We start from the raw sequence: 26,290 nt of genomic DNA on the forward strand, positions 1-26,290 counted from the left end.
CGGGGCCGGCCGCAGCTGCCGCCGGGATGACTCTCAAGTCAGGGCGCAGCGCCGGCGGCGGCAGCAGCAGCATGAGGACGGCGCTCTCCGACCTCTACCTGGAGCACCTCCTGCAGAACCGGCCCAAGCCCGAGGTGAGCGGCCCGGTACGCCCCCAGACCCTGCGCCCCGCTCCCGGCCCCATCCCTGCCGAGCCCCGGTAGGGAGCCCCGGCGTGCCCCGCTCTCCTGCGGGCCCTTAGCCCAGCGCTCTGCGCCCGGCTCAGGCCCGGCACGGCTCCCCCGGGGATCCCGCTCCATCCCGCCCCATCCGCACATGCGGGGCGAAGCATGGTCCCAAAGGTCCCGAAGGCAGGGACCAGGCTGCGCATCCAGCCGCGTGCCCTGTGCTGGTCCCCGGCGCCCCGGGAGCGGGGATGCTCGCTGGGGATCTGGGGCGCCTCCGGGGAATGGTCAGCCAGCGTAGCCGGCAGGGCAGAAGGAGCTGGGTGCAGGGGAGGAAGGCTCCAGCATCCTGCCACGCACGGATGTGCTTGTTTTGCTGCAAAGTTGTAGCTGGTCTGAACTGGAACTGCCTGTCACATGAGCTGATTCAGCTGCTGAGCGACCTCCGGGTCCACAGCATAGGCTGGAGGAGGGTGGGGGTCTCTTCCCCAGGGAAGGAGGATGCGGGCAGCCCTTCTTAGGCCTGCCAGGGACAGGGAGTGAGCCGATGGCCTCAAGCACCCCATCTTCAACAGAAGGGGAGCAGGCTGCAGGAGCCCTCTCGGTTCTGCTGCGTGGGCTCCTTCTTCACTCAGTGTTGTCTGGGGTAGCTTGGGTGCAACCAGGAGAAGGTCGGCAGTTGCCAGCGTTAAACAGCTGGTGCTTTTCTCCCGGCAGAGATTTCCAGCTTTGAAAGACATTCTTGGTGAAGCCATGGTATAATGTGCCTGGGCTAAGGTTCCCTTGCAACTGTGGGAAGCCTCTGAGAGAGAGTAGGGAGGAAATTTCCCTGAAGTGCCGTCCTTTGCCCATCGTATTGGACACTTAAACGTGCAAAAGAGGCTTGTCAGATCTGTCTCGCACCAGTGGCTCATCTGCTTTTCATGGTTCAACCCTGGCAGGGTGCTTTGAAAAAAAAGTAGGAAAAAAATAATTAAAGCAAAGCATCTGGACCAGGCAACTGCTGAGAGGAGCTCTCCCATCCCTCTGCCTGCCAGATCCAGGCAGAGGGCCTGCCTGGCTGCAGAGCAAGGATAAATTGCCAATAGCAGCAGAGCGTGGAAAGTGCAGGAGCTGCCCTACAGCTTCCTGGTGTTATGGTGTATTATTTTAGCAGGGATAAAGGGAGAGATGGTGAACTGAGATCTGCATGAGGCCTTTCAAAAGGAGCTCTGAAGGGCTGGCTTCCAGCAGTGTCCTGAGCTTGTGAGTCACAGATACCTGTCTCTGTGTCATGGGCACGCAGAGATGGTGCTGGCCCGCAGTGGCTGTGGCCCCTCCATGAGACACCAGGACATTGCCCAGCAGCAATGTCCCTTCTTGGGAAGGGTGCTGAGTCTGCCTGGCTGCTCCCGGTCTGGAATCAAACAGGGTGACTGGGAGGTTTCTCTTCTGCATTTTCTGTGGCAGAGCCACGTGCTGGGAAATGCTGTCCTGTGTTCCTCACGTGGTGACAGGGCATGCAAATCATGGCAAGTGGAAGCCATGTTATTGCTAGAAAACAATCCCAGGCTTCTCTTGAGCCTCACCATGTGCCTGCATATCTTTGCCGTATCTCCTGACTGACAAGTACAGATTTACAAGAAAGGTGTGGGCTTTATTCTCAGCTGTGCACCTGGTTGGCAGGATGACCTTGGGCTTGTCCCTTTATCATCTGTGACTCAGTTCCCCAGCTGTAAAATGGGCAGCGAACGTGACCTTTGGGAGTTTGGTGGACAAAAGGAGGGTATTTCTGGGGAGAGGTGATCTTGACGGTGCAGAGGGAGCAGAGGGAACGCTGCACTTGCCTCTGGGCAGCAGTTCTCAGGATCTAGCTGGCAGCAGCTCCAAAGCAGACCGAGGCCACAGTTCCCAGGGACAAAATCCTGAATCAACCACAGGTAAAACCTGGTTGAAAGCTGAGCTAAAACTTCTGCCTTTGACTAATGAAGTGGGGAGGGCTGGTTCCAACTTTTTCATCTCAAATGTATTTTGCTGTGTTGCTATGTGTAACAGCAACTGGGAAAAAGCTGTTTTGCAAGGCTTGTTCTGGAAGCTGGGATGGAGTGGCAGGGCAGCTCCTCCTTCTGTCAGTGTTGTGGTTTCTCTGGCTGTCCCTTGGAGGTTACCAGCTTCACAAACACATCTGGAGGGCTGCATCAGCCTTTTCTGGTGGGAAGGTGGTGCCTCAGCAAAGCTGACTGCGCTCCCTTGAAAATCTGGCCCATCTCCATTGCAGCACTCTGTGATCTGGAGTCAGTGTGAGGGCACACAGAGCTGGCAGCACCTTCTGGCTGCCACGACCACTTTGTATCCCTCCTATTTCTCTTTTCCCCTTCCCACAGAGACCTGTTGGTGTTGCAGGGCCTTTTCCCTGTGTCAGGAATGTAATCCTTTTTGGTTTAAATGTTTGTTGCTTTGATTCTTGTTTTTAAACTTCAGTCATACTGGTAGAAAGGGTTTGAGGTGAGATTGTTCCTGTGACTGTGCAGGCAGACTTGAAATGTCAGTACCTGGCAGAATGAATTAAATGTCCATGTGCTGCTGTCTCCAGCCTGCTGGAGTAGCCCTAAAGCAGCTCCCAAGCTAAATTTTTTGCTACTTTGCTTTTTATACACATTGCTGTATTTTTTAAGCTGTACAGGACTGAGCTGGACAGATCCTGGATGGGCAGGGAGGCAAGGCTGGAAGCACTGGAGGGTGGGAGGAAAAAAATACTGCTGGATCAGGACATCTCTGCACCAAGAAGTGCCCCAATCTCCCTGCATGCCCCCATGGCAATTATAATGTGAGGGGTGATGATTCACGGAGGGAGCTGGGATTTTGTTCCTCACAGTGTGAGAAGAGTGTGTCTTCCTGCCAGCCAAGAGGGCAATCCCAGAGAAACCTGGCTCCAGGGTTCCTTCTTGCATCCAACCTGCTGTACTTTGGGGGCCTGCTTGGCAAAACCAGCAGTACTTTTCACCAGGTACTCACCAGGCAGCCCTGTTTTTCCAAGGCTACCTGATACAAAGTCTCTTGGTTAGGGCAGCGAGGAAAGCCCAGGAACCAAATCTCAGAACCTGCCCTTTGCACTGCAGTGCTGCTTTCCTCAAGTGCTGCTTCAGCCTCCTGCAAACAAGCTGCCCAGTTAATGTTTGATTTGCCCATGGCATGCAGCCTGGTGGAACCAGCACAGCAGCAGCAGCAACCCTGGCAGACAGTGCTGACCCCACTGGGGGCCAGGATGCCAAGTCCTGGGATCCTCACCACATTCCCTGTTGGTAAACACTGCCCAAGGAACTGCACTTCCTCTGCCCCAGGGGCAGAAATCTGGGCTCTTGAGGAAAGTGCAAACAGGGGGTTGTGGGGCACCTCTGTCTGACCCATGGAGCTGCTGGCTCTTGTGTGCATTGCCACTGGAGCAGGATTTGTGCAGGAGGATTTGTACCCTTGTCAGCCGGCTGCAAGGCACACAGGGCTGCTGGGTGCTGGGCTGTCCAGCACCCCTATTGCACAGCTCAGCCCCACAGCCTCCTTGCCCCACATCTGTCCCAGCATGGGCCTTGGCAGTGGCAGAGCCCAGGGCTGTGCAGAGCTGGCAGTGGCTGGTGGCCACGCTGGCTCTCAGCAGCACTCACAGAAGTTTCCTGTGGAGCAGTGCACAAGGAGCAGAGTCTGGCCTGTCAGCAGCGTGATTCAAAAGGCTCTTGAGGTCACAGACCGTGCTGGGCCAAGCCAGCCAAGAGCGTGGCAGCTGCCAGGAGAGTGCAAGGCAATCCAGCCAGCCAGCTCATGTGTATGGGACATGAGAGCCACACACGTCTCCTGTTTCTGGGTGGCAGCATCAGGGCTGAATCTGCCACCCCGAGGATCCTGGTTGTCTTTGTGACCCAGGCATTTTCCCATCACCATCCACTGGCTGCCCAGTGCCATCAGCAGAAAAGCCCAAACCATCCCAGCATGGCTCTGGTATTGGAGGACCCTTCTGCATTCAGAATTGCCATTGAGTGACTGGTGGCCATCCCCAGGCACAGCAGCCAGTCTCTGGTGACAGACCTTGTTCTCCAGGAGTCACCAGGGAGACACTGGTGCTGCGTCAGCATCGAGGGCTGGGTGTTTTTTCCAGCTCTCAGCAGAAAGCAAAGGTCGGGGCCAGGAGGCTCAGCTGATGGGGATGGTGAGGATGGGAACTCCCAGTCCCTGGAGCAGACTGTGCTGTGTCCTGGGTCACTGGGCTCTGCTGAGCCTAGATGTTTGAAGCCAGGAATTGCATGGTCTAACACTTCTCCAAGACATGACCAAGATAAGTATGATCTATGCTGACTCCAACCACCTCATGGGCACTTTGGCCTCAGGTCCAGCTGGAGAAGATCCTTGTCCTCCTATTCCTCCTTGCACCTGCTGGTTTGGCAGAGGGGGACAGCTGACAGAGAGCTGTGGGACAGCTCTAGGCATGCACACTGGGTCTGTTCCTCTGCACTGCAAATGGTGTGGGAGCATTTGCTGAATGCTGGCAAGCCAGGCTGGGGGGGATGGATGCAAGTTGTTCTTGCTTCCATCCTGCAAGTCCATGACCTGGGTGCTGTTCTGGGCTGGGATTCAGCCTTCTTCTCCACGTTTAAACCATTGGCAGCTGGAGCCCACGTGGTCCCCTTTTGAAGAGGAGGTTGGTTGGCACTTTTGGAAGTAGTCAGCTTAAAAATAAATCACTGCATCATGGGCACACAGCTCCCTGAGCCCTTCCCTCCCTGGCCCATCCCCATCAGTGCCCTTTCTGGGGGCTGTGACAGTGACCATGCCTGACTCTGCTGCCCCTTTCTTTGGCTCCCTCCCTGCTTTCTGCCATTGCAGAGAGCTGGATCACTGTTTCAGCCAGCAGCATTCCAGCTCATCCCTACCAAAGCTCATATTATTGTGGTTTAGTGCCATGGCTGCAGCCTAGTGGCAGATGCTCTTCATGAGCCTTCCCCTGGCCTGACCAGATCTGCCTCCCCACCTGGCAGTGTGGGGCTGCAGCTTCTCCTGTGCTCCAGGCCAGGGGGCTGGGGTGACTGAGGGCGAGCTGGGGCAGGCGGGGGGGGTCAGGCTGATATTTCCCAGCTCCTGGCATGGAGCTTCTGGCCCTGGTGCTGAGTTGACAAGCGGGGCTGTGGTGGGGAGAGGTGTTGGCTCTGCCTGTCTGGGCATGGTCACGTCGCTGGTACAGGACTGATGCCGGTGAGGACCTTGCTGGGCATCCCTGCAGCTTTGCTGGCTGTGCCTCAGCTCAGGCACTGCAGGGAGGGAGGGTGAGGGCTGCAAACTGGGCAGCAAAGCCAGGAGTCTGGTGTGGAGTGGGACAGACAGGAGGGTTTGTTTTGCATCATGGGCTGGTGTGGGAATTTGTGGCAGGAGGGCATGCAGGGGCTGCAGATTCAAGCTGGTCTGGGTTTTGCTGGGCCAGCACTGATTTGGGAGAGCTTGAGGAAAGTCCACTGCACTTGGGGATAAACAGGTCCATTTGTGAGCTGTGTGGAGACATTGTCCAGCATGTCTGAGGGATTTAACAGGACTGTGTCAGGCTTTCTTGGGCTGTGAGGGAGAAGCTCACCAGGCCAGATGGATTTGGAGGTTTTTGTATGGGACCCCAAGCACTCTCCATCAGGCCTGGTGCCAGCATGTGCTGGAAACCAAGAACAGAGGTTTCCTCAGGACTGAAAGCCTGTGCTTGGCTGCCCAGTGCAAACCAGCATGAAAGGAGCTGGGAAGGGGAGTGGGATGTTTCTGGCTGGCTTGGGAGCACACTGCCTTCAGTGCCTGGATGTTGTGTACATGGCTCTGCACCATGTCAGTTGCCCAGAGATGTAGGTCAGGAAAGGTTCAGCTTGCAAACTGAGCACGAACAAAGCCTGGCTCCAGTTCTCAGAGGTGTGTCCCAAACTGTTCTGTTTACTTGTGAAGATGTCCTGGGCTTCAAGCTCTGCAACAAGCCATCTGTGGGCCAAGTGCTGCTGTGACACACAAGGAGTGTTTGTGACTCTTTGCTTCAGAAGATCAGCTATGGACTCTTTTGGCTTCTGCTTCCTGTAGCTTTTCCCAAGTTTTCTTACCTCCTGTGTTTCCCAGGCTGGAAAACTGCAAGATTATACCCATATCCACATCTCCAAGGCTCAAATTCTTCTGCTGATTTCCTTTTCTTGCTCTTAGTGTCTTCTCCTCCCCCATGCTCCACCTGTGCTGCAGGCACCTTAACACGTTTGAGTAGCTCAGCCCCAGAGCAGGGATCCAACATTCCCAGGTGGAGCCTCTAAACCGTGGTCTCTGTTTTGCCCCGACAGGCCATGACTCAGTCCCCAAACGCCTTGACTGAGGACATTTACACCAACGGCTCAGCGACCCTGGGCAGCCCCTCGCACAGCAACAGCCGCGAGGTGCGCAAGATCCGCCTTGTCCAGTTCGAGAAGGTCACCGAGGAGCCCATGGTGAGACCTGGCAAGGCCCCAGAGCTGGATGGCACCCAGGGGGTGGAGGGGCAGGTTGAGCTGTGCCAGCAGGCTGGCCCTGAGGGGAACAGGTCACTGGAGATGTCGGCCATGGGAAAAAGGTGCTGGACTCTGCCTTCTGCCCAGGGACCCGAAATGAGCCCCACAAAGGGTGGTGATGCTTGTGCCAAGAGGAGCTGAAGCAGCCTAAGTTGGCCTAGCAGGGTCTTCCCCCCAGCCACTGCACAGCCTACTGTGGATGTGGGCTTGGAGAGGACTTTGTGAGGGCAGGAGAGCTCTCCCCTGCAGTGAGCAGTCATGGATTTTCCTGTCTTCCAGGGAATCACGCTGAAGCAAAATGACAAGCAGAGCTGCATGGTGGCCAGGATCTTCCATGGGGGCATGATTCACAGACAAGGTAACAAGGCCTTTGTAGAAGCAGTGCATGGGGTGCACGTCTGCAGGTGGTTTCTTCCCATGCAGCAGTAATGCAGGTCCTCAGCACTTTCCCCTGTGTCATGGACATCTGTGCCTGTTCCTCCCCTAGGGATGTGTCAGGAACTTGGGACTCACTAGTTTCTCTGCATGGTTGTCAAGTTAAAACACTGGAGGCTTTAGTGATAAAAAAAGGGTTGGGGGAAGGGCTCTCCCAAAAAGGAACTGGAGATCATCTGTCTCTGTCTCATGATGGGGTCACTGTAAGAAGAGATGGATCATGCCCCGGAGACCATGGGGGAAGCTCTTCCCATTCCTAAAGTGCACAGGTGGGACAGGCATCCTGTAGATTGGCCCTGCAGACCAAAAGAAGGTGCCAAAAGAAATAAATAGGTGCTATTTTCTGGTTTTGGGTCTTGCCAAGGAGGCGTGGATACGAGATGTTCTCTGCTTAGAAGAGGCTGCTTTTCCAGCCTTGGATCCAAGTGGGAAGTCTGTGCTTACCACTGCCAAAATAAGACAGGAGCCATTCCAATAACACTACTGGAGCCTGATTTTTAGTAGTATATCTGAGGCTGTAATCTGCCTGGGTATATAAACTGAAAACACACAAAGTCAGGAATGTTTGTGTTAAGGGCTCTGTAAGGAGGTTGTGATTGGCTTCAGGTGAGGTACTTGGGGCTGTGTTTGAAATGCTGATGCAGGTGCTTTTACCAGTCCAAAGCGCTTTCCATGCAGTGGAAAGCAGCCTGATGACCTTCAGACTGGCTCAGTATGTGTATTGGGTGGAGGGGGAAGAATTCATTCCCCTTGTGCTTTCCTCCCATGTGCTTAGATGGGATGTGTGGTTCCAGAAGCACTGCCAGGCAAACACTGCAGTGCTCTGGCTCTGGAGGCTGATGGAGCTGTGTAAATTTGGTTTAGTGAGCACCTCTTGTTCCTTTTTTGCGTTTTCATGTTTCTCACATTGCTGGCAGGCTCCCTTCACGTGGGTGATGAAATCATAGAAATCAATGGGCAGAGTGCAAGCAACCACTCAGTTGACCAGCTGCAGAAGATGCTGGTAGGTATCTGTGTGTGTCAGGGCTGTTTTCTGGGAAGGACCCTTTTGGCCTGCATGCTGTGAGCATTCATCCCCACCCCCACACCAGAGCCAGCACACAGCTGCCTACATACAGCACTGTGATGTGGCAGAAACCATCCTGCATGCAGCCCCAGTGGGGTCTGTGCTTGCTGCTTGTTTCTGGCCTCCTGGAGCAGCACTGAAGGCTGTTGACTGGGTCCCCAGCATGTGCTGATCCTGTGTGGAGCTTGGAAACCACCTCTGTTTGCCAAGGCTGGTGTGCAGCTCCAGCCCAGGGCTGGCTGCTCTTGCAGACCTGAGCCACACATGCATGTCATGTTGGTGCCGTTTGCCTGCTGCTAATTCATGGTGATCCTGTCAGGCCCTTGCCAGAGACAGCTTTGGACAGGGCCTCAGACCTGCCTTGGGTTTGTACATTGATGATCTTGATCTATGCCCAGCATATGACACCTTGTTGGAGGGAGGTGGTGGTGCTGCTGAGGTCCCCCACCAGCAGCCTAAGCAGGAGGCTTGGCCTTGCCAAAGGTCCACAGGATGTCCCTGTTCCAGACAGCAGGATCAAGGAGGAGCTTCTTTGTTTTTGCCTCCTGAGAAGAGTGGTTGGCCCAGGAGGCCCCTCCAGGCCTGCACATGTGTTGTCCCACAGGACCATGGGGGTGTGGTGATGCATGTGAGGCAACAGTGCACTGGCTTGTGGCAGGCAAGAGTGCTGGGCCTCTTAATATCACCAGGAGGGCCAGAGCAAGGGGCCAGCATGGAGGGCACCTGGAAGAATCAGCCTCTCCTCCCAGTTTCCTCACTGGAGCAGCCAGGGTGGAGATGATGCAGGTCTCCATGTTCATTCTGGTGGTGCTTAGCAGTGCCCACAGCCAGAGCCTTGTGGGGGTGCTGGTGTCCCCCATGGGAATGGGACAAGCATGGCAAAGCCAAGCACAGCTATTTCTGACCAGGCTGTGGTGTCCCCCAGCACCACAGCACGATGGGGTACGCAGGAGCCCTGCCTTTGTAGGTCCTGGCACTCAGCACCTCCCTGCACAGGTTGCTGCTGTTGACCTGCCTCCAGACACCACTTCCTCCAACTCTTCTTTCTCCCCTTTGTTCACTAGAAAGAAACCAAGGGGATGGTCTCATTAAAAGTCATTCCCAACCAGCAAAGCCGCCTCCCTGCTCTCCAGGTAAGTGCAGCCTCTGGACCTGCGGGCAGTGCTGGGACATGGCTGTGGGGCAGGGTGGGACCAGAGCAAACCATGCAGGACCAGCGCTGGGGAGGGAGCTGTGCTCAGCCAGGGCAAGGGGCTGCCTTGTCTGAGCTGCTGGAGGGACCTGTCCTCTGCTTACATCACTGCAAACAACCGTATGTTGGGCCTGTGTGGTGTATTTACCAAAGTGTGCATAGGAACCCGGGGCTGGGATGTCTGAGCCAGCAGTGCTGGTTGGGGATGGGAAAGCAGTGGCAGGTGCACACCAGGGAGCACCTGAGGGTCTCCTTCAGAGCCATGGCTGTTCGTGGTGGGGCAGCCCTGGCTCTGTGGTCCCTGCTGTCACCGAGGCCGGGTGCACCAGCCCTGGGAAAGGTGACGTCGGTCCGGATGCCGCTGCACACAGCATGGGAGGAAGGAAGCAGTGGGGGGGAGGAAGGCAGTTCCTTGCACCTGCTGTCACTGCCAGGATGTGGGGGCCATGCTGTGTCACCAGGGGGTGACACCTGTGTGGCTTTGCCTTGGAAGTCCTGCTGTGGCTGAAGTAGAATAGTGGGGAGGGCTGTGTTCTCTGCCAAGACTTCAGGGCCTGCTAGCTGGGTTGCTGTCTTGTCTTGGTGCAGGAGCCAACCCCAGTGCCTGGGGGATGTCATGGACAACCTGTTGTGGACAGGCAGGGGAAGGAGAGGAGTTCAGAGGCAGAGGGTAGGGGCTGGATGGTGCTGGGTTGGGCTGAGGGAGCACATGTCATTCTTTACTGAGAGAAGACGTTCTGAACATGGTGGCAAGTGTTGGTGACTGTTTCTTCCTCAGTCCATGCTGTCCCCAGTCCTGCTCAACCAGCTTTGCTCATGTGTTTATTAAACACTGGCCCGTGCCTGTCCTTCCCTGCTGTCAATCTGCCCTCCCTGTCTGACCCAGCCAGCTCCAGTTGGCCAACTCCATACCAGGGGAGAATCTACCCCAGAGGAAAAGAATGCAGTTGCTGGTTTACCTGAGGCTGGGAAAGACACAAGGACAAACTCCTTCCCAGCACAGTTGTACTCCGTCCTGCAGTGCCCAGAGCAGTGGTGCTGTCTGCTCCCCAGAGCCACAGCTGCTCGTGTCTGTTTGTGGCAGTACCACCACCAAGACTGGACTGTTTCCACTCCTGGATCCCCACCATCACCTTTGTTTCAGTGCCTGCCAGGCAGGATGGTGGAGATCTGGCATCATGATTTTCCCCTGCCCTGGCTCACGAGGCCGAGTGTCTCTTGCAGGTCTGCTTGGGAGTGGCTTGATGAGAGGAAGCACAGAGCATTCAAGGCTCTTGAGGTCCCCTCCAGCATATTCCCTGCAGCCCTTTCACTTTAAAAGACTAAGACTTCTCATGCTGAAGCCTGATTAGCAGCTGAGTAGCCCCAGAGAGGGGCTGGCAGCAGCAGTCAAAGAGCCTTGAGCAGCTGTGGGTGATGTGTGGAGCTGTCTGATGGCAGCTCCTAACTGCTGTAGGGGGGTCTTTCCAAAGTGTCCTGGCTGGGGACACCAGTGCTGCAGGAGCAGAGAGCTCTGGGCAGTGCCTGCTGTGTATCCCTCATGTTTGTGTGGATGATCAGCTTCCTGGTGCCGGAGAGTGCTTTCAAAGCAAGCAGCAGTCCTCATCCTGAAAGGAGATTCCACTCTTATTGTTCTTCCTAATTCCATTTTTTTGTGAGCGCTCTCATGTCACAGCTTGATCCATATGGTCTTTTCTGGCAGTGAAAGGGAACCATGTTTGTGTCCTGATGGCTCTGTGCCTCCACTAGCACAGCTGAGGGAAATGGTTTTAATGTGGAACAAGGACTGGATGGTCTACCCTGCTGAGGGAGGATGAGTTTCTATTTCTGCCTATCACATCTAATGACGGGATAGGCATCACCCCATGTGAAACTCTTTTCCCCCTTGCTACGTGCTATGTTTCTAGGGTAACTTGCCAGGGTCATGCTCAGTGTTCCCTAAACTCTGCTTTTCACTCCTAATCCTCCACACCCTGCCTGGCTTTGCCTCCTCTCTGGTCCTGACAGGGTCCTGCTGGGAGTGGGTGCTGTAGACTACCTCCCAAGGAGCTGAGCAAGCAGAAGGGACAGGGAAAGCAAACTTTCTCACACCTTCTTGGTCCCCGGGGCTTCCCCAGCCTCAGGAGGGTACACAGTGGCCTGGGAAGCAATAGCAGCAGCTCGTTTCCAGTTGCAGCTGTGATGAATTGTAATTTTGTGACAGTAGCTGATGCCAAAGGGACCAGGAAACCGCAAGGCAGAGATGGATACAGTACTGCAGCCTTGGCTCTCCAAGGCCTTGTGCCATGCAGGGATTGCCCAGCTGTGAGGAAAGGCAGCACAGAGCACTGAGATTGAGCCATGCCTGTCCCTGGGGTCTCTATTGCAACACCACCTCTGTGCTCACTCCACTGCAGACCCCAGTTGTGTACCACGTTGGTGGGACTCCTCTGTGGCTGGCCAAACTCACCAGCACTGTGCAGCACCCAGGGCACTGCAGGGAGGCTCCATGGCAGGGTTTGAACAGCGCCTGTGGGTGGGTGTGTGCCTAGAGGCAGCAGCCCTGTCATCAGCTCCCAGTAAGGCCAAGGATGCCCTCATCCATTCACCACCACATCTCACTACAATTCCATGCCCAAGACTTTCCCCCTGAGCTTTGTGCATCTCCTTTCACCCCACACAGCCTTTTGGGGCCTGGAGCCATCTCTGCAGTCACTGCTTGGGAATGCAGTGTGGGGGCCAAACTCAGCCACTCTGCATGGCCATGCTGATTCTGGTCTCCTCTGTCTTTTGCAGATGTTCATGAGGGCACAGTTTGACTATGACCCCAAGAAAGACAACCTGATCCCCTGCAAAGAAGCAGGACTGAAGTTTCAGATTGGTGATGTGATTCAGATCATAAACAAGGATGACAGCAACTGGTGGCAGGGCCGGGTGGAGGGCTCCTGCACTGAGTCAGCAGGACTCATCCCTTCTCCAGAGCTGCAGGAGTGGTAGGTCCCTGGATTTGCCCAGAAGGGCTGGATCTGGGAGTGGAGGTGGGAGCAGGGACCATGAGCTGTCAGGAGTTTGTGTTGGGTGACACCACTGTCACTGCTGGGACAAGGAGGAAAACGTCCCCTTCATGTGCTGCAGGGTGAGCCTTTGCCTGTCCCAGCAGCCAGCCTGTTTCTCTTGCAAGTCTGAAGGACAATCCTGCTGCTGTCCCAGGGCTTGGGACTATGGTGGGCTATGGTGGTGTGCTCCTCTCTTGGCAGGCGTGTGGCGAGCGTCACCCAGCCCAGCCAGAGTGAATCCCCCAGCTGCAGCCCCTTTGGGAAGAAGAAGAAGTGCAAAGATAAATACTTGGCCAAGCACAGCTCAAGTAAGTGTGAGCAGGGCAGTGGGCTCAATCCCCAGCCCTGGCCCTCCCTCTCGCTCTAGGCAGGGCCGGGTCTGTCCTCCAACCAAACAGCCCAGCTGTGTCAGCCGTGGAATCTCAGGATCCCCCACAGCTGTCAGCTTTTTTGAGTATCTTCTGCAGTCTTCATGTTCCTCATGTGGCCACAGTTGTGTCCCCATGTAGAGCACAAGGCCAGGGCTGGCTCAGCATTGAGCTCCTGTGCTCTCCCCTGGTGCCAATCCCGTGCAGTCCTGGCTCTGTGAGCTCAGGCTCCTCAGCCTCAAATCCCACAGGCTGCTGGATACAGGGGAGGCAGTGGCAGTGCTGAGCTGTCAGCTGAGTGTTCAGCAGCCAGGGAACAGCCTGAACTGCTCCCACAGCTGCCAAGGCCTGGCCTGGTGGGGTAGGGAACTGCCCCTCAGCCACCCATGCAAGCACCCCATGCTAAACTGAGTAAAGAGCTGGCAAAGGTGGGTGCCCAGAGACTGCTGGCTCCTGGCCCAGCCTGTGGCTCCAACCAGCAACAAACAAGGCTTAAAGTCACTCAGATATATAAAGCTCCCCCAGCAACAAGCTCCCTGCAGCATCCTGCTGCCTCCAACCCAGCTCCCAGGTCCTACTGTCCTGAGCAGAATTACTGAGCAAAAGCACCCCTGGCTTCGTTGGCAGCTCCCCAGCACCCACTCTGCCCCTCACATGCTGCTTGCTGTTGGTGCTGCTCTTTTTCCCAAGCAGCCAAACATGGATGAGCTCCCAGCCCAGTCCTGACCACTCCTGTCCATTTGACCTGGCTTTGGTCTGACACACACACGGTCATGCTGGTGTGGCCAAGCCATTTCTGACCCCTCCATGTCTTGTTTCTCCTCCACCCCAGTTTTTGACCAGCTGGATGTCGTTTCCTACGAGGAGGTGGTGAGGCTGCCTGCTTTCAAGAGGAAGACTCTGGTGCTCATTGGTAGGTCTTATCCCAGGCATCCTCTGCAGCACAGGGGCTGTGTGCTGGGAGCCAGGGGCAACCAGGACTGCACAGGGGCTGGGGCAGCACACCTCTTCAAGACCCAGTAAGGTCTGGGGAACATTTCTTCAGCCTGCAGCAGTCATCCCATAGGCTGACCTCCTCCCTGCAGCATTGTGCATGGTCAGGCATCTGTGCTGCAATGCTGGGGAAGGGTTAATTCAGGCATTTACAACTCCCGAGTATCTTCATGGAAAATGTGTATTAAAAGCAGCCCTGCAGTTGCACCAAAGCAAGAGCTCCCATGCTGTGGGGACTGAGCACTTAGTGGTGGACTCCACAGGCATGGGCAGCCTGCAGTCCAGCCAGGCTGGTTGCTCTGCAGGCAGCAGTGCTGTCTCTGGCTGGGACTGGAGATGAGCATCCCCAGGGCATGAAGAGCCTCTTCCAGAGGTAGAAGACACCACAGACCAGCCCAGAAAACACATCCCCAGCATCTCCCACCAAGCTGCTCTGAGCCCAGCTCTAATGTCCATCTCTCTCTCTCCAGGGGCCAGTGGTGTGGGCCGCAGCCACATCAAGAATGCTCTGCTCAGCAACAACCCAGAGAAGTTCATGTACCCACCTCCATGTAAGTACCAAGCACAGGCTGCATTTCCTCTCACCTCTTTGATCCAGCACCTTCTGACAGCAGGTGGGAGGTGGGGAGATGCTCCTCCCTGCCCCTGAAGTCAGAAGTCCCCACATGCAAGGCCTCCCTGCCTGCAGTCCCACACGGACCCACCTTCAGCCACAGAGGCACCCACACACAGACACCTCACCCTTTTCATCCAGTGCCTGTCCCCAGCTGGCTGAGGTCCCTACTTGTCCGAAGCAGTTAGCAGGGGATTAGTACAGCTTAGTCTTGATGCCTGCTCCACTGTTCCCCTCTCCTCTGGGGGCAAGCACTCACCCTCTCTCCCTCCCCAGACACCACACGCCCCCAGAAGAAGAATGAGGTGGATGGGAAGGACTATTACTTTGTCTCCACCGAGGAGATGACCCGGGACATCTCGGCCAATGAGTTCCTGGAGTTTGGAAGCTACCAGGGAAACATGTTTGGCACCAAGTTTGAAACAGTGCACAAGATCCACCAGCAGGACAAAGTCGCTATTTTGGACATCGAGCCCCAGGTAGGGAGCAGGGGAAGGGGTGGGGGGTCAGGGGCTGCCACAGACTGCATTACCTGGTGCTGGCTGTGACTGGCCCTGCCTTCTCTATCCAAAGGAAAAAGCCAGCAAGCCCTGGGGTGGCATTTCCCTTCCCAAGACATGGGTACAGTGAGGGTGTTCCCTGTCACAGCACACACCTGACAGCAAGGCCACAGCCCGGCTGTTGTGGTAATGGGTGCAGTGACCCTTTCCCAGGAATCCACCCAGTGAGCTCATGTCCCCAGAGGTGTCTCTTACAGCCCCCACACTGTAAGGGGATGATGCTGTGCTTGCTCCCAGCCTGGGGAAGGGCCACACTCTGTTAACTGCACCCCTCTCTCCACAGACCCTCAAGATCGTCCGCACGGCCGAGCTCTCCCCATTCATAGTCTTCATTGCCCCGACAGACAAGGCAGAGGAGGTGAGTGGCAGGGTTGTCCCCTCCTGTCCCCCTCTGGCTGGGCTGCTCGGTCCATGGCAGCACCTGCTGCAGCAACCCAGGGCCCCTCACCAGCATATTCCTGTCTGCTTGGCTTTTGGTGGTCCAGAACCCAGCCCAGAGCTGAGAAACAGGAACTGCCAATTCCTGCAGCTGTATACTCTGGCAGCCCTCATCCCAGCAGCATAATCACAGTGGGGAGCACAGCCGAGCAGAGGGGCAGGAGCATTTATCCCACCATCAGCTATGCAAATAGACACACAAACAACTGCTCCTTTCATTCTCTGCCTCATTAGGATGCTGATCCCTTTAACGTGAGGATTAAAGCAGCACTGATAGCGCAGTTAACTCATTCAGTGCCAAGCATCAGGCTGGCAGCCACGGGCTACCTCTTCCCAGAAAGCCCTCTGGATGCAGGGATGCTGCCTACCCTGCCCCACACCCCAGCCTGGCAGGGAGATGGGAAGACAGAGGCCAACAAGAAAACGCAGAGCTGTGCTTCTCCTGGATTCAATGGCAACACGGCCATCTCCTCCAACCTATTAACTTTGTGTTTGTAAAGCTTAAGCTGCAGATAGTTTACAGAGAGCGTATTTATGCCACCTTCAGAGCAAGTGTTGTGCAGGTATTTAGAGACACATTAACTGCCTGATGGAGAAGGCTGGGGCAGGGGGAAGGGGACAGATCTCAGAACAGAAAGGGCCACTGTCACCCACCGCTGCCTCCTTCCAGAGAGGAATCACATCCTGCTGCAGTGGGCAGGGCCAGCCCTGCTGCCAGGCACTAAATATAACCCTGCAGCTCTGAGGGGAGGGATGCAGCAGAGTTAATGTGACCCCGCAGAGCTCACAGGAACATAAACTGCTGCATGCCCTCCCTCCCCACTCCCAACAGCTGCTGGCTTCATCCACAATGTAGGAAAAATTAATTTTTTAAGAAGAGATTAATATTTCCAGTAACTCTTTCAAGATGAAGGTAGCTAAGCATTATCTTTTTTTTCTTTTCCCCCTGCAGTAATAATTATATTTAAATTTTGTCAGTGCTGAACTGAACACCTTAAAGACAGAAGCCTGCTGTGCCCTGAGGGAGGGTGTGGTGTTACTAATATTACTGTGCCACCTGTGATACGTTTTTACTGCTGACCACCAAAGGTATCACTGTTGTGATATATACCCAGGTGGTCTAACAAAAAAGCAAAGACTGGTCTGATTTGGGTCTGGTAATGTATTTTTAGGTCTATTTCATCTATTGATAATAGATATATAATATATATAATTAGATATAGATATAATAATAGACCGCTTAGGTCTATTAATATCTGCTCAGAGCAGAGCTCAGCCAAGCACTGCACCCCAAGCTGTCCCTCCTGTCCAGGCACAGAAGCTGCCTGTCGTTCAAGCTCCATTAGGAAATGTGTGGAAACAGTCTGGACCTCATTGCTAGAGGCAGAGCTGCAACCCTGGGATGCCCCCACAAGCTGGGCAGCCCAGCCACACTGGCAGGAGGGAAGTGGCAGCTTGGCTTTTACTATCGAGGTACAGCACTAAAACCAGTGGAGAGGCTGGTAAAGCTCTGCCAACTGGTGCTGTTCTGGTCAAAAGCCAGTGGGGAAGTGAGCATCCTGCAGGGATCCCACCTCCAACCTCTGAAGCCTGGTGAATGCCCACCAGAGCACTGAGCAGCCTGCTGCTTGTGAACCTTCTCCCTGGGAGCTGCCACAGAGCATTTTAAAGGTGGCCTCACTCTGGCAGGTAACCTGATGCTCCCAGCACCACATGAAGTCCAGCAAAAGCCCCAGACACAAGCCCAGAGATGACACAACAGCTCCTGACCCATCCGACTCTAAGCTCTAAGGATTCTCTGTGCTCTGATTCTTCACAACCACTGGAGTTTTGGTGTTGGGAGGGTGTTTTCCTTTGGGGTGTGCTGTGAAGCTCCTCTCCTGAGCACTGTCCTGTCCCTTGCAGTCAGAGGCTCTGCAGCAGCTCCGCAAGGACTCGGAGAGCATCCGGAGCCGGTACGCACACTACTTCGACCTGTCCCTGGTCAACAACGATGTGGAAGAGAGCCTCCAGCTGCTGCAGGAAGCCTTTGAGCAGGCCTGCAGCTCTCCACAGTGGGTGCCTGTCTCCTGGGTCTACTGAAGGGGCACCTGAGCCCATCTGCTTCCCATCAACCATCCTGCAGCCACTGGGAAACACCTCCTCAACGTCCCCTGCCCCACAGCCCAGCACAGCTCCCCTCCTCCGCTGCTCCACGGACATGGTCTCGGTTCACACACACACACAGGGTGCCCACAGCTCCCCTCCTGGGGGAACAAACATAGGACAGAGGCTGCCTGGGGGCCAGGCACCTCCTGTGACACTGCAGGGCAGAGCAGGGGCTACAGCAGAGCCCAGGTTAGCTCAGAGCACAGTTACCTGCCCTCCCTGGGCAAGGGAAAGCACAGTCCTGCTGTAGCACCCAGCTGACTCCCTGCAGCAGTCCCAAGTGGCAGAACGAGGGCTTTTCCAGGAAGATGTCTCCTGCCATGGCAGGAATGCACACAAAGCAAACCCTTCCCTTCTCAATCCAAGGGTTTCCTCTCACAAATGGGGAGGATGATGAATGTGGCACAGAGCACCCCCAGGCAGGCCTCACCCCATGTTCCCAGGTTGAAGTTTTCTCATTCACCCTGTGCAGCCATAAAAGGTGTAAAAACTCACTGTATTGGAATTCTCACCGTGCAGCTTGGATTGTTACTGCCTGGCCAGAGAAATCTGGGCAGCAGCTGAGCCAGTCCCACAGACCAAACCCCAGAGGGACCCTTCAATGGGTAATTACATCCAGCCACAACTATCTGTTGCATGCAGTAGAAAAGTGTCTACAAAGATCGTCCAGGCATGTTTTCCAGTCTAGGGTGTCTCTCACTGTATGCAAACATGAAAGCCATGTTCAGCCCTGGGTTTGTACTGACTCACAAGCCCCATGCCACCATGTCTGGGAAGTATCACCACATCCACCACGTAGGTGAAAAATGTCATTTGTGTGTTCAGTCAGCTATAGGGGCAAGGGGAAGGTGGTTAAAAAGTCTTGTGCAATTTTTTTTTTAAGGATGCCAAAAATAAAAATCTATGTGCAATAGGGACCTTTGTTCTGATCCACTGCAGGGAAACAATGAGCAGCAATAAATGTGCGCTGAAACATTGCCATGGCTGGTGTTTTACCTCACAGGCTGGGCGCTGACAAAGCAAAGACAAAGGCCCTTCTAGTGAGGGTCCTCATCAACATGAACATTTCTCTGCCCCAGCAGCTTCTTCAAGAGAGGGGCAGAGGCTGGGCACGTGGTAAAAGCTATCCCCCCTGCCCCATGAATACCACTGACCTTTTGGGAGAAGCCAGAGGAGCAAGAAAGTCACCTGTTCAAAACCAGAAGTTTTATTTCTTTTTTGTAAAAAAAGAGTAAATAAAAATGGACCTTTTTTTTTTCTGATCAGGTTGTAACACCCACCAGCTGCTGTCCCCACAGCCTGCATCTCCAGCAGTGGAGGGGAGGATAGACCACTAAGACTAAAGCAATGCACGAGGTTAAAACCAACAGTTAACAGAATCTCTGCAGGGATGAAACTCAGAACAAAACAGCCTTGGGTCCTTCCCCATTAGAATGAGCTAAATGCTGGCTCAGCACTAACCCTGTAACAGAGCAGAGACCTTCTGCCCCCAACAAGGCATTCCAGATAGGCTAGCAACAAATTTATCTGAAACCATTCAAGCCCACACCCAATGCCCCTTGGCAGAGCTGCCTCTGACCAAGCTTTTCCTCAGGGCTCCAGTCCCAGCAGCAAGAACACGTTGGTCAGTCACCTGGTCACCTTCTGCCCTCCAGCCCTCAGAGCACACACCAGAACCAGGCAAGGCAACCAAAAGCGTTGCAGTCCAAGAGATAGAGAAGAGCAAAGAGGCAGCAAAAAGGAAACACTGCCCAGGTCACTGAGGCAAGGGGGTTTGGGAATCAGCACACACAGAACAAGCACGTCCTTGTGCTATAAACAGAAAGGAGGAATTAAATTTTCTAATCCTTTCATGATAAAGGTGAAGAAAAGGAGTGAAAAATAATTTGGGTGTTCTCATTGAACTGAAGGTCAAGCCAAGCATGTGGCCAGGTTAAAACAAAACATAGTCCTTCAGAAATAACTGATCTGACTGTCCCCATGCAAACACATTCACATGGGCTGTGACAAAGCCACTCTTCCAGGCAGCAACACATTCTTTAACTGTCAGGTAACAGCTTCAGCCTTGGGAGAAAAGGAAAGAGCAAGTACATTAGTGGGGAGAGAAAGATTATTCCACCCTCTCTAGGTGAAAACAGAAACCAAGGAAAAGCCAGAAGCTACAGTTTCCCTGAAGATACCGCATCTGTTGGCATCATGGTGCTCAGCTTTAGAGATCAATCCAGTGCAGGAACAGTGAGGCACCCTGCTCCTCTGGCAACCCTTAAAACAGGATGAAGAGGGGCACCTGAGCAGGGCAAACACCCACTCACTCATATAAAAAGAACTTGGAACTTGCTGGCTCCTCTGCCACGAAGCCAGTCCTCCTCTTTTCAAGGCCTAAAACTCCTTCCTCCTTACTGATGAGGTTGCCTACTTTGGACAGACGCAGCTGCTTAATCCGAGCTTTCTTCTACCTCTTTTTGCTTCTTCTTCTTCTTCTTGGTGCTGCTGGTCTCACTGGTCTGTGGAGAGGTTGGAAAGGTCAGCAAGCCATCAAAAAGGAACCCCCCCTGCCCATTTCAGGAGGAACAGCTCCATCCTAGAAGCAGTGCAGACTCCCCACATCAAACTCCAGCACCATCCTCCCTTGGGGACCATGACAGGGCACCAGAGCACAGAGGTGGCCTGACAGGAACCCACCAACTGTTCTGGGCCACCTGTCCTATTCTCCCACCACCAGTTCAGTTTAAAATGCATCTCTAATACATCCTCCTCTGCTGTGGAAGGCCTGGCACTCTGTGGACACACGCTGCATTAGTCCTGGTACTTAAGGACAGACAGCAACCTCCACTATGTTTGGACCATACCATGGCAGTACACAATTCCATACCCTCTCTGTTTGCTCTTCCCCGCTCTCAGCTGCCTCTCTGGCCCTCTTTTCTTTCTTCTTCTTTTTCTTTGCCTTTTTGCTCAGCTCCTCTGGTGGTGGGGTGGCAGGGGATGATGGGGTCACATCTTCCTCGTTTTCACTCTCTGAGTCTCGCTTTCTCTGTTAGGGAAACACATTGTCAGACATATCAACACCTTCCAACAAAGCTCAGGTGAGGAGAAAACTGCCTGTTTCAATACAACTTCATTTTACAGAAGGGTGACTTGCAGACTTCTCCAGCATACACTGCCTAGGATTTGCTTTTGCCAGAATTACCCCCTGTATTTTTCAATGTTTCCTGTATCCCAGATATTAGTTTAAAACACTGCTGGCACCTTTCCAAGGACATGCAAAAGCCCCGAGTTAGGGAACTTTAGGTGCAACTCTTGCATGGACATTTCTGCAGCTCTCTGTAGCCTCCAAAAAGGTTCTCTGGCACAACAAATCTCTTTTGTGGCTCCATACAATGTATTTCTTGTGTTGTGTTGAGGAGTATGCCCAGGGACAGTAGCTTGGTGTTTGAGCTGCAAATTGTGCCCTGGGTGGTGGGAAATTGCTTGAGTCCCAGCTAAGGAACTGTGAATGGGCGCTGACCTTGTGCCTAACAAAGGGCATGGAAGACCCTGGACTAAAAATCATCATTAGACCAAAATGCAGGTGCAAGGTATGTGCAGATAATGGGAATAACAGGGCCATAAAGTAAGAGCCAGAGAGCACTGTCAATACTCACTTTTGCAGCCCTGTCCACCTCTGAAGCAGCTTGGTGATCAGCAGCTGCTTCTTTCCTGGAAGTATCCCTGAAAGAAGAGATCCCAAGGTTGCACAGGACAGTTGTTGCCTCAGGCTGCTCTGGACTGGTACAAATCCCTGTCCTCACAAAGGGCTCTGTAACCCACCCCAGGAGCTGGGTGGAGAAGTTGTTGTGGGGGAGACCTGCAGCCAGCACCAGAACTGGCTGGGCTGGGCAACAGCACAGCCTCCCCCATTTAATTTAGCAGACTGACTCCCTCTAAAACCACAACAGGCTAAAAAGGGATAACTGTCTGCTCAGAGCCTTTCCTTCCAATGCTGCCCAAGAGCAACACACTCCAAGAAATGCAACTGCACCTGACAGGTCCAGCCAGCCTTGGGCCAAGCCTAACATGATCCATGCACAAATAGCAGCATCCAGCCCAGCCCTTGCTGCGTAGTGCTGCCCTCTGAACAACCCTGTGGGAGCCACACACCCAGTACCCACCTGTAATCCACATATTCCTTCTTCCATAACTCTGGTGTGCTCTCATTGGGCTTTCCATGCTTGTCCAGTAGACCCTTCTGGATCATCATCTTCTTCTGAGTGGCCTGAAAGCAAAGTGCAACAAGTCAAACTGCAGCTCCAGGTAGGAAAAATCTTCCCTCAAGCTAAGAGAAGGGAATCTAGCAACAAACCAAGCCAACTACAGCATTACCTATTTACCACTGCTCAAGGACCTTAAATGAGACAGAACATCCCCTGCACAGAAGCCTAAATCTCAGACAAGAAGCATCTTTATCAGTAAATAATGGATAATCTGAAGGGGCAGTCACAGCAACAGTAATACAACTGCACATCATGGAGTCTGGATCTTTGACTGGGTTTTTCCAGCTTAATGACCTGCAGCATTTGAGCTGAACCACTTGTTTGCGAGGTTTTGCCAAGGACTCCAAAATGCTTGAAGTGTTCTGTATTACCCCATCTTTGCTGTGAGTTATGTGCAGGCTGCCCCAAAGCTTTCACCTGAACTACAGGAATGGGATGAGCCACAGCAGCTTGACACAGAGTTTTGAGTCCAACCTGCATCAGGCCAGCCTGGCTGCAGTTGAGCTACTACCACATGCCTGAGGTGGGAGAGGAACCCAACACTGGGTGTTCCCACTGCTCCTGTCCTTCAGGCAGTTTCCTGTCTCACAGTGTGAATTTCAGCAGTGTTGCACCAGAAGGAAAAGAAGCACCTGCCCAGCCCCTCCAGAGCCATCAGCATGGGGTGATGGATGAAGGTCATCTTTACACAGAGTGCTAATGCCATCCACTTCACATCATTTGGCTCTTCACCAGAGGAGGGCTGGCACTGTACAGATCTGAGGAGCCCATGCCTCAACACCAGCAGTGGCCCCCAGGCTCTTTTGGGGGGGAAAGCCTCACTTCTACCAGCAGTGGGCTGCCACAGCCCTGACACTGGGAATTGCCACCATCACAGCAGGATTGCAGCAGGGCCCTGAAACAGACACAGGCACAGCTCTGCCTAAGGGTCCCAAAGTTCCACATCTCAACAGCTGGGCTCCCACCACTGCCCTGAGACTGACCCCACTCCCACAGGAGCACTCACCTTGGGACCCAGCCCCCATTTCCGGGGATATGTGTCTCTCTCCATGATCACTCTCTTGATCTTTGCCACGAAGCCATGGTCACACGTAGAAATGACTGCTGTGGTCATCAAGGCAATGGCTGCAGAAGCAGACATGGAGGTCAGTAACTCCTAAAGAGCAGAACTGTGTCAGCCTGCTCTGCCTCTGTCAGCACAAAGATGACCAACATCTCCCACCAGTGTCACCCCAAGGACTCACTGACTGTCACACAGCTCCTCTGAAGACCCTGGTTAGAACTGGACACCCTTTCAAGCCAAGCTGGCAGTTGCTGGAGTCCCTTTGCAGTGATCTACCAGGTGGTGTGATGTGCCATTAGATGGCAGCATGTGATCAGACACCATGCCTCGTCCTAGTGAGGCTGGAGCCCCCCAAAAGAGGGGTTCCAACCCTGCCAGCACTGCTCCCCTCCTGCAGGCAGCCAGCCACACACCACAGCAGCTCCCAGTAGGACACTGGGACACTGCAGGATGTCTGGAGGCTGCACAGCACCCAGACCCTAGAACAGGAGCTGGGGTGCTGCAGGAGGGCAGCTCCACTGCACTCAGAGAATGGATAAACTGTGTCATCACCTCACACACAGCACACCTGAGCATCACACAGCTGCTGAGCCCCTCACACCTTGCCCAGGACTGATGCAGCTACTGTTTCTTAACATCCTGCCCAAAACCAGCTGCCTTGGGCCCACATTCCCTATCAGGAAGCACTAATTACACCTTCTGCACACAGGAACTGATTTGTGGTGCCTTTACTGTCACACAGTCTGCTATTTCTGCAATTAGCTGGACACAAAGAGAAAGAGGCATTTCATACCTAGGCAGATGGCTTCTCCTTTTGTGGTGATGACAACAATTTCCTGATTAACCTCAATCCCATCCTCATACCGCAGAACACCAGGCAGCATGATCTTTGCTCCATAGCAAATGGCATTAACCTGTAAATGTAGGGAATGGGAGGGCTTAGAAGCTATTACAAGAATTGAAGTACAAAACATCTCTAATTTTTAGCTTCCCACTGCCACCACCATCCCATTAATATCATCCCAAGGTAACTACTCATTTTTGTCCACTACATAAAACTTGGGAGCTTTGGAAGGAGAAATCAAAGCGCCTATCACAGCAAAAAGTGTGTGAGGCAGATTTCTCATAACCATCAGCATCCTCCTCTAGTGAGGAGAGAAGATCCTCTGTCATTTAATTCACTGCTCGTGCACCCTAGTGCTGCTCTGGCAGGAGCCCATATGAGGTTCTACACAAGTCACCATCAGGACAGCACAGGACATCACACAGCTCCTGATCCCCTGTGTGTTCTATCAGCTGCACAAGTCAGGAGGACACTTTGCAGTCTCTGTCTGTCCCCTGGCACTGCCTCAGGAACTCACTGCACTGTCTTTCATGACGAGCCTCTTGTGGGAAGTCAGCAGCTTCTCCAGGGGCAGGATGACCCTTCGCAGGTAGCTCTCATCCTTGTTGTTGTCGTACTGCCACTGGGCATCCAGCACATCATGCATGGTCACCATGTTGTCCTGCAAAGACAAAACCCTTCTAAACTCTCCCACCAGCCACCAACTTGAAACATGCACAAGGGAATAGCTAAAGTCCAACAGCAAGTAATGTTTGAAAAAGGGAATAAAACCAGATGCCCATCACAAGCATGAAAACACAACTTAAAAGAGGAAAGAATACTTTCCATCGGTAGCTGGAGGTCAGCCTGGCTTGAGCTACCAGACTTCGACCGTCCAAATCTCAGACAGCATTTGGGTCTAAGGTCTGCCCACATGAAACCTTTAAATATGACCTAAATTAAATTCCTGGGGCTCCTAGACAAAGGTTAATGAGCAGAATTCTAAATTAATCAGCTCTTTAATCTGTGATACTGAATAAATTCTGAGGCAGCTGTGAGCACCCAACACCTGGAATTCAGAAATGAGCCTGTGGTTACAGCTGTGCTAAGAGCACAAATGGGTGGGGAAGCACTTGCATTCTCATACTGCTGTTTTGCAAAAAAAGAAATGAGTTCTGGAGTTTGAACCAGCAGCAGGACCTGTCTATCACCAGAGTGCAAAGACTGTAAAAGAGTTCAAGATCACTTAAGACTGCTTCTCCAGGCTCATTCCAATGAGCCACATTCCCTGAGCTGTGCTGACTCCAAGCAGTCATTTCACACTCCTGAACTTGTGGGACACTGGGGTCTGTAGGCTGAGAAACACAGGTGACATAAAACAAACTTTCAGCCACCACAGTGCACTTCCCAGTCATTCACTATCCCAAAGTTTAATTACCAGAACAGGAGCAACATCCTGAACTGAACTCAACACTTTGGTTATAGACCACCTACAGCAAGAGCTCTCACTGCTTGGGGGCTATTCACAAAACTCCCTGAGCCTAAACCTCCTCCTAACACTGTAAAACTCACACAGTCCCAAGGAACTCTTGCAATTCTGACAGTTTCAAATGAGCTGGTTATAGTTTGAGGTGCCACTGTACCATCTCTCCCAGGATGCCTGAGCGGACTCTGCGGAGCTCCTGCATCTGGCCCCCCACGCCCAGCAGCAATCCCAGGTGAACACAGAGGGTTCGGATGTATGTGCCCGCTTCACAGCTCACCCAGAAGATACCTAAAAGGCAGGGCAGGATATAGAGTTTTGAAGCAGAAAATAAACCACATCCTTCAAGAAAAGCTGTATGCTCAGCCCTTCCCAGAGCCATCAGTATGGGGTGATAGATGAAGGTCATCTTTGCTCTGAGAGCTAATGCCATCTAATTTGCATCATTTGGCTCTTTACCAGTGAAGGGTGCAGCAGTACAGAAAGGGATGAGATTTGCTTCCCAGCACACCGAAGTAATGCATGAAGCAGTTACTGCTGGACAATGGGAGGATTTAGGTCTTAAGACATCTGCCAAAAGCAGCACATTTCACAGAAAATTTTATCAGTTGTCAGTTTTACAGGAAGAAGGCAGAAAAGTCCTATTTTACCTAGTCTTCTCTCAGGATCATACTCCACCAGCTTGCTCTCATAAATGGTTCTGACTCTCAGTTGTCGTTTGACAGCAGCAATGAGGGGTGGCCGCTGGAACAGGGCACCTGTCAGGGTTTCTATGGCCTAAGGGAGGAAGGAGAAGCAAGAGTTCACACCTGTGCCCTAATGCAGGAGCGCCCTGGAGTCTGCAGCAACTGCGTCCACTTCCAAGAGTGAGAAACCACAAGGTTTATCCTGATTTGGTGATGCCATATTTAATAAAGCAAATCCAAGCCAGTGATGTGATCGAGATGCCAGTGAGCACTGCCAGGATTTTTCCATTAGATGGCAGCATGTGATCAGACACCATGCCTCGTCCTAGTGAGGCTGGAGCCCTCCAAAAGAGGGGCTCCAACCCTGCCAGCACTGCTCCCCTCCTGCAGGCAGCCAGCCACACACCACAGCAGCTCCCAGTAGGACACTGGGGCACTGCAGGATGTCTGGA

At 53.5% G+C, this 26,290-nt stretch overlaps 2 protein-coding genes and 4 non-coding genes across 6 annotated transcripts in view; 1 reads left to right on the forward strand and 5 right to left on the reverse strand.

Annotated features, from left to right (window-relative positions):
* Positions 1 to 6: 6 nt before the first annotated feature.
* On the forward strand, positions 7 to 18,510 carry MPP1 (membrane palmitoylated protein 1). Its single transcript, XM_015626585.3, has 12 exons — positions 7 to 134; positions 6,482 to 6,625; positions 6,965 to 7,043; positions 8,038 to 8,123; positions 9,251 to 9,319; positions 12,154 to 12,350; positions 12,615 to 12,721; positions 13,614 to 13,694; positions 14,245 to 14,325; positions 14,664 to 14,866; positions 15,231 to 15,305; positions 17,291 to 18,510. The coding sequence occupies exons 1-12, from the start codon at positions 27 to 29 to the stop codon at positions 17,465 to 17,467; spliced, it is 1,407 nt and encodes a 468-aa protein (XP_015482071.1). The 5' UTR covers positions 7 to 26; the 3' UTR covers positions 17,468 to 18,510.
* The window catches only part of DKC1 (dyskerin pseudouridine synthase 1), a gene marked incomplete at its 5' end in the record, with an annotated part of 14,843 nt that continues 6,956 nt past the window's right edge, over positions 18,404 to 26,290 (reverse strand). Inside the window, 9 exons of the mRNA XM_033514152.1 lie at positions 18,404 to 20,037; positions 20,406 to 20,564; positions 21,175 to 21,241; positions 21,682 to 21,785; positions 22,790 to 22,908; positions 23,640 to 23,760; positions 24,208 to 24,351; positions 25,313 to 25,443; positions 25,803 to 25,929. Of these exons, the coding sequence (XP_033370043.1) occupies positions 19,969 to 20,037; positions 20,406 to 20,564; positions 21,175 to 21,241; positions 21,682 to 21,785; positions 22,790 to 22,908; positions 23,640 to 23,760; positions 24,208 to 24,351; positions 25,313 to 25,443; positions 25,803 to 25,929 (1,041 nt within the window). The remainder of the gene's footprint in view (positions 20,038 to 20,405; positions 20,565 to 21,174; positions 21,242 to 21,681; positions 21,786 to 22,789; positions 22,909 to 23,639; positions 23,761 to 24,207; positions 24,352 to 25,312; positions 25,444 to 25,802; positions 25,930 to 26,290) is intronic.
* Positions 22,433 to 22,508, reverse strand: LOC117244390. The gene has a single exon (XR_004497359.1). It is a non-coding gene; the product is annotated as a small nucleolar RNA SNORD83 (small nucleolar RNA).
* On the reverse strand, positions 23,156 to 23,403 carry LOC117244388. Its single transcript, XR_004497357.1, has one exon. It is a non-coding gene; the product is annotated as a small nucleolar RNA SNORD17 (small nucleolar RNA).
* On the reverse strand, positions 25,016 to 25,150 carry LOC117244393. The gene has a single exon (XR_004497362.1). It is a non-coding gene; the product is annotated as a small nucleolar RNA SNORA36 family (small nucleolar RNA).
* Positions 25,529 to 25,604, reverse strand: LOC117244387. Its single transcript, XR_004497356.1, has one exon. It is a non-coding gene; the product is annotated as a small nucleolar RNA SNORD83 (small nucleolar RNA).

Source organism: Parus major, chromosome 4A, assembly GCF_001522545.3.
Source record: "Parus major isolate Abel chromosome 4A, Parus_major1.1, whole genome shotgun sequence".
Taxonomy (NCBI): Eukaryota; Metazoa; Chordata; class Aves; order Passeriformes; family Paridae; genus Parus; species Parus major.

What these genes read in the sequence shown, in the direction of transcription:
- MPP1 (XM_015626585.3), top strand. Translation starts at nt 27, where the DNA reads ATGACTCTCAAGTCAGGGCGCAGCGCCGGCGGCGGCAGCAGCAGCATG. An exon ending in CTTGGCCAAGCACAGCTCAA is followed by an intron (nt 12,722 to 13,613) that starts GTAAGTGTGAGC and finishes CCTCCACCCCAG; the next exon opens with TTTTTGACCAGCTGGATGTC. An exon ending in GTTCATGTACCCACCTCCAT is followed by an intron (nt 14,326 to 14,663) that starts GTAAGTACCAAG and finishes CTCCCTCCCCAG; the next exon opens with ACACCACACGCCCCCAGAAG.